Raw genomic sequence first — 6,000 nt, 5'->3', positions numbered from 1 at the left:
CTCTATCACTCTGCACCTCTGAGTCTGTGCCCTCCTATGAGGTAGTGAAGAAAACAAGGAGGTCTCCATTTAGCCTTTCCCTGAAACCTAAAAAGCAGCTCCTCTCACCCTCTTCTCCTATATCAGGTGTCTGAGCTCCTTCAGTCTTTCTGGTGGCTTTCTCTGGACTTGATCCAGCATATTAGTGTCTTTCCTGTATTTGGGAATCTGAAACCAGACACAGTTGCAGGCCCAAAGCAGAAACCTACCTGTTCTGGACACCCTTCTTAGCTAGTCTCTGTTCTATCAGATCAATATGCCCCAAGAGACTGGGCTCATGGTAAAATAATATGTAATTCATATGCCAGGACTTCAGGTTTCTTGAAGTTGTGGGACCTGAAAGTCCTCTTTCTCCTTTCAGAGAAAGGGATGAGAGCAGGAGAATGCCAGTTTGGATCCTCCCAGCCCAACATCCTGCCTCCTACATTTGGGCAGCAGCCAGAGCAGAGCAAAGGGTGTGAGATCAGGGCACGCATGAACTGAATATTCTTATGCAGTTCAAATATTTCTTGAACTGAAGGTAATACCTTCATACTGCATAAACCTCAGGGGATTTTCTTTCCACAGATTTGTCCTGTGGATTTTATTAATCCTTGTTGACATTGAACAGCCACAGCCATGGGAGTAGCCTTAAGTCAAGGGGAGAGAGGAAGCATCTCCCTTTCACTTATTTTACCTTCTGCTAATTTGACTTGTTCTCCTTGACCCTCTCAGCTGTATGTACCTCAGTCATGGGCATCTCAGTAGTTTCGTCCAGGCTGAAGAGTCCCAGTCCACAAAGTTACCCTTCATGCAGGAGTCAGCCTAGACTTTCGTTTGTCCTTGTTGCTCTTCTCTGAGTTCCACGTTTGGGTTTTTTGAGGGTCTGCTGTTTTCTGTTTGAGATGGATTATTTCTAAGTGACATTAGCTCACACAGACCCCACTGCTGCCTATTGAAAATGAGTGTTGTGGTTTCCCCCATTGATGATGTTACATTTGTTTTATGCTATTTCATCTGCTATTTCACTGCCTGGTGAAGGTGAGGCCTTCAGTCAGCCCTCTGGGACCACCTTTCTCCATAGGAGAAGGACCTAGGACCACATCCAAGTGTCTTAGGAGGTCCATCTCCTTTGCATTTGTCAAGATCAAGTATCCTCTCCAGTATCACAAATCCTGCCTGTTGTGTCACCTTGTATAGGTGACACTTGAATAGGTGAGTCCGTGTGTCTGTGCATACCCTGGTGCCAGTCCCTATCCAAAGTCACATTCCAGATCACAGTATTTGCTGAGGAAAACGAGGAGTGTCCTGCACCAGCTGATCTGTCACCTGCCCCACTGCTTGCTGCCACATATGCTGCCTCTCCTGCTCAGGGAGGATCAGCTCTAATCATGTTGTATTTCCTGGAATGGAGCAATTTGCCATCATCTCCCCGCTTCTGCTGCAATCACTGCTGTGCAGTCATGGGCAGGCAGCTAATCCACAGAGAATCTGCTCCATCCATCATTCCAGTGCTGGAGGGATGTGGTGCCACCAGTGGCGTGTCTGCAGTGCATGATGCAACAACTTGACAGGCAAGAGAAAGGTAGAACAAGAAAATAATTCTATTTTATTACTCATTATATTTTCATTTGGTATCAAATCACTGCTAGTAATGGTTTGTGACATGTATACACATTTTACATCTCCATTTTGTGCTGTCTTTTTTTATGGAGACTGAATAAATACCATCACAGACTTTCTCTTGGGCAGTCTGGTATAAAAAAACAGGCTGCCAAGTCATGAGACCCTGATGGGAGGATGTGACTGCCATGCCCACACTGAGTGGTGTAGCTAGCCAGGGTGGGAGTCTTGTGCCTGCAAGGAAGTGAGGGATGTTGTAGCTGATCCTGATAGATCACAGAATCATGGAATAACCTGAGCTGGAAGGGATCCACAAAGACTATCGAGTCCAACTGCTGGCCCTGCACACGACAGCCTAACAATCTGACCTTGTGCCTGAGAGCATTGTCCAAAAGCTCCTGGAGCTCTGGCAGCCTTGGGGCCATAACCGTTCCCTGGAGAGTGTGTTCAGTGCCCGACCATTTTCCAGGGAAGAACCTTTTCCTGATATCCAGCGTAAACCTGACACAATTTCAATGCTGCACCATCAGGTTCTGTCAGTGGTCACCAGGGAGATCTTTGAGGTGTGAGAAATGCCCTTGGTGGAGAGGTTATTATAAGGAAAAGTTCACTTTTTCCTCAAAAGCTGGACTCGAGATGGCAGCGATGGCAAGAGGAGGAAGACGAGAAGGAGGAGGAGGAGGCCGGGCAGTGGCCTCTGCGTCACGATTGACGGCGGCATGTGTGGAGCGTCTATAAACGGCGGCGGTGAGTGACAGGGAGGGCAGTGACAGCCGCGGGGCAGGGCAGCTGCACTCCGGCCATGAGCTCGACCCGTAGGGCCCTGCCGGGCCTCTACGGGCGGGGAACGAGCCACATTGACGGGGTGGAGGAGGCCGAGAGCGCAGCCTGGGCCTCGCGGCCGGACCGACGGAGTTACCTGCTGGGCATCCGGCCCCAGAACAGGTGAGCGCCGGCAGAGGGGAAGGCGCTGCTGTGGGTGCTATCCCCGAGGTTGTTGCTCCCGTGGATGCGGGTGACAGAGGGTGCGGGGCTTGTGGGGGACACGCCGGCAACAGGCGGGGGACGGAGGCGTAGGGGAGGCGAGCTGCGCCGGCCGGGGGTGCAGTGAGGAGGGCGGGCTGGCCCTCACCCAAGCCACCAGGCTACACCGGCCTCAGAGGGAGCATGAGGCCAGCCAGTTGGCAGTGGTATAGCCAATGGGCCTGGCCATCCCTGGGGAACTGCTCCAGGGGAGAAAACCAAGTTTTCTTGGCTCGGGCTCTCCAGAGGAGCTGGTGTGCTGTAGACCAGTCCCTCACCACCCCAAAGAAAGCTGAGGCTGTCGCAGCTATTGCTGGGCAGGCCCTGTCGGCACTGCACTTTGTGTATAGCTGAGCGCGTGTGTGAAGTGATCATAGAATAGAATCATGGAATATCCTATCCACAAGGATCATCGAGACCAGCTCCTGTCCGTTCACAGGACACCCCAACAGTCCCATGCTGCACCTGAGCTGGTTGTCCAAACGCTCCTGGAGCTCTGGCAGGCTTGGGGCCATGACTGATGCCCTGTGGAGCCTATTCTGGTGACCCACCACCTTCTGAGTGAAGGACCCTTTCTTAATATCCAATAATCTAATCTTTTTTAACCCCCCTTGTACAGCTTCATGCTGGTCCCTCAGGTCTTATCGCTGGTCACCAGAGACCAGAGATTGATATCAGTGCTGCCTCTCCTCTTTCCTGTATGAGAAAACTGCAGACCCCAGTGAAGTCTCAGTCCAAGCCATCTGTATGAAATCCTGACAAACATGAATGTCTCCAGTTAAACTCGGGGAACAGCACTGACCTTCCTGCCTTCATTGTAGTGAAGCAGCTCACCAGACAGAGCGAGGGGCCCACTGGGCTCCATGCGCGAGTGCCTTATCTTATTGCCAAAAAGGCATTTCTACACTGTAGATAAGGGCTGAGCAGCAGTGAGATCAGCATTCCTGGGTCAGAATGGCCTCCAGCACAGGGTCTGGGGTAGGAATAAGGCTTTGTTTGCAGGGAGAGGGTATAATAAACATGCTGTCAGCTGAGCCTGACTGAGGTTAGCAAACAGAAAATTACAGGGTGATGTGCCAGCAGTGCCCAAGGTGTCGGTGATTGTGTGAGGCATTCACAAAAGCCTTGAAATTGCTTTGAATTCACTGGGAATGCTCTTCAGTCTATGAGGTCTCCAAATAAGTGTGCCTCTTCCCTGCTGATGGTTTATAAATAATCCATTTCCAGCATGTCAAGCATTGATGTCTCAAGGAGTCAGACATTCATAAAAATAAATACAGGACCAAAAGAGATTAAAGAAGTGCTGCTTGGAAGTCAGGTGTTAAAACTGGGGTAACGCCAAAGTGAAGCCTAAATTCAGTTCCTTTGTGGTGGTATCATGTTGTGCTTGGGTGTGAGCTAATTGCACACCGTGACATCTTCAGCACCACCAAATGCCTGTACAGGGTCCATAGCCTGTGGCCTCAGATCGTACTATGAACTGGAAATCTCATAACTGAGCCCAGTGACTCTATTCTGCAGATTACAAGCAGAGAGAGGCTTTAATAAAGAAGATGTGGAGGTGTTTGGGTTGCCTACAGCTTAACTTCTATTTTCCTTGACTATACTCAAATTGCAGTTTTAATCAGTTTAACCATAAAGGAGGGTTCATCCGTCCTGCAGGTCATACCTTCAGTGTTCCCACCTAGATTCCCAAAGTTTCCTCTGTTGAGGAAGGCATGGAGCAGTGTAGCACCCATGCATGCAGTGCACGTGGTATCTTCTGGCTGCACCAGCACTTGAGTCTGTGGCTCAGGCATGGTAAATCTGGCCCATGGCTGCAGAGCAGTGAGCCCTGAACCTCTTGAGCTTGTCAACCTAAAGATGCTGTGGCTGCACCCGAATTTCCATCCATGGGAGCCCGGTGCTGGCAAAGGGACTCTGTGCTGCCCCACTTATTAGCAGCACATTCAATTTCCACAAATTCTCCAATCATTTTTCCAACCTCTTAGGTACATGATCATCAAAGCCTGTGGCAAGGCAATTTCATTTTGTATCTTAACTCCACTGTCTGCCTCTTCTGTTGTAAGAAACAGTGACTAAATAATCACAAAATGGCAAAATTGACCTTTCCCTGAGTTCATGGCAACTTCTACATTCCCTAATGAGTTAGGGAGGAGGTATATAAAAGTCTGGTTCCCTGCAGAGCCCTACAAGTGCTGAAGACTTGAGCCAAGATTTTTGGAAACTGTTGTTTAAGATGCAGGGCAAGGGCCTGAATGAAGTGGGGCTTTTTATGTTGTAATTAAATAATGTATCATAACAATTCTGGAAAGCAAGTGAGTGGAATGGTGTAGCAAGGAGACTTTCAGAAAGCAATTATGACTTTAATTAAATCCAGGAACATCTGGAAAGCTTGCCTGGAAGAACTATGATGAGCAACATACAGAACAGCAGATAACACTGGGCAGCTCTCTTTAGCACAGAATAGATTTGGATTTGCTGGGTTTGAAGCTAACAAAGGCAGTGGGACAAGTGATGTAGACGCAGGATTGCTGTGGGAGGCTGCTGTAGAGGTTAGAAAACAAAAATGGATATTCTGATCCAAAGAAAATGTGTTTTTTTTTCAGGTTTCTCTGTTTCTGTCTTTATATGTATATATATGGAGTATATTTAACCAAAATATTTCCCTGTTCTCTTCACTGCTTCTTTAGAGCAGTAGAAAGTGTAATAACATGGTAGAGGTACATGAAGACATGGAGAGATCTTTAAGAAAAGAAACTGAGGTTGGAAATCCCTGCTTCTGGGGTGACTTATGAACACATTCTGCTCTGTGGTTCCCAGCGCAGGAATGGAGCAATTGGAACGAGTCCAGAGGAGGCATTAAGATTGTCAGAGGGATGGAGCACCTCTGCTATGAGAAAAGGCAGGAACTGTTCAACCTGGAGAAACTTTTAGGTAACCTAATTGTGGCCTTCCAGGACCTGTAGGCAACCTAAAAGAAGGATGGAGAGAGGCTCTTTACAAGAGCTTGGAATGACAGGACAAGGGGAGATGGCTTCAAACTGCTAGTGGGCAGGGTTAGTTGGGTTATTAGAATGAAATTCTTCCCAAGTGGGAGAAGGAGCTGTCAGTCTTGTCCAGGGACTGCCTTAGCTCCATTCATGGGCCACAACTCTCAAGACATCTTTTTAGGTATCCTTTTTGTAAGAACTAGTGAGTCTGGAGAGTGTATTGTGCAGAGATGAAATTTTATATGAAACCTTCATCTGAGTGCTAGGCAAACCTCTCTGCTGGAAGCAATCTGTGCCTCTTACCTCATACAGATGTCTGCTCTTCAGTCTCATTAGAGCATTG

General features: G+C 48.4%; 1 protein-coding gene across 1 annotated transcript in view; it reads left to right on the top strand.

The window, feature by feature from the left end:
- The first annotated feature begins 2,443 nt into the window (after window positions 1-2,443).
- The window catches only part of ALPK3 (alpha kinase 3), a 31,470-nt gene continuing 27,913 nt past the window's right edge, over window positions 2,444-6,000 (top strand). Inside the window, exon 1 of the mRNA XM_088172273.1 lies at window positions 2,444-2,586. Within this exon, the coding sequence (XP_088028399.1) occupies window positions 2,444-2,586 (143 nt within the window). The remainder of the gene's footprint in view (window positions 2,587-6,000) is intronic.

This window comes from Sturnus vulgaris, chromosome 13 (assembly GCF_052056855.1).
Source record: "Sturnus vulgaris isolate bStuVul1 chromosome 13, bStuVul1.hap1, whole genome shotgun sequence".
Classification (NCBI taxonomy): Eukaryota; Metazoa; Chordata; class Aves; order Passeriformes; family Sturnidae; genus Sturnus; species Sturnus vulgaris.
Note: the sequence above shows the minus strand (reverse complement) of the source record. Positions and strands in the feature narration are given on the sequence as shown.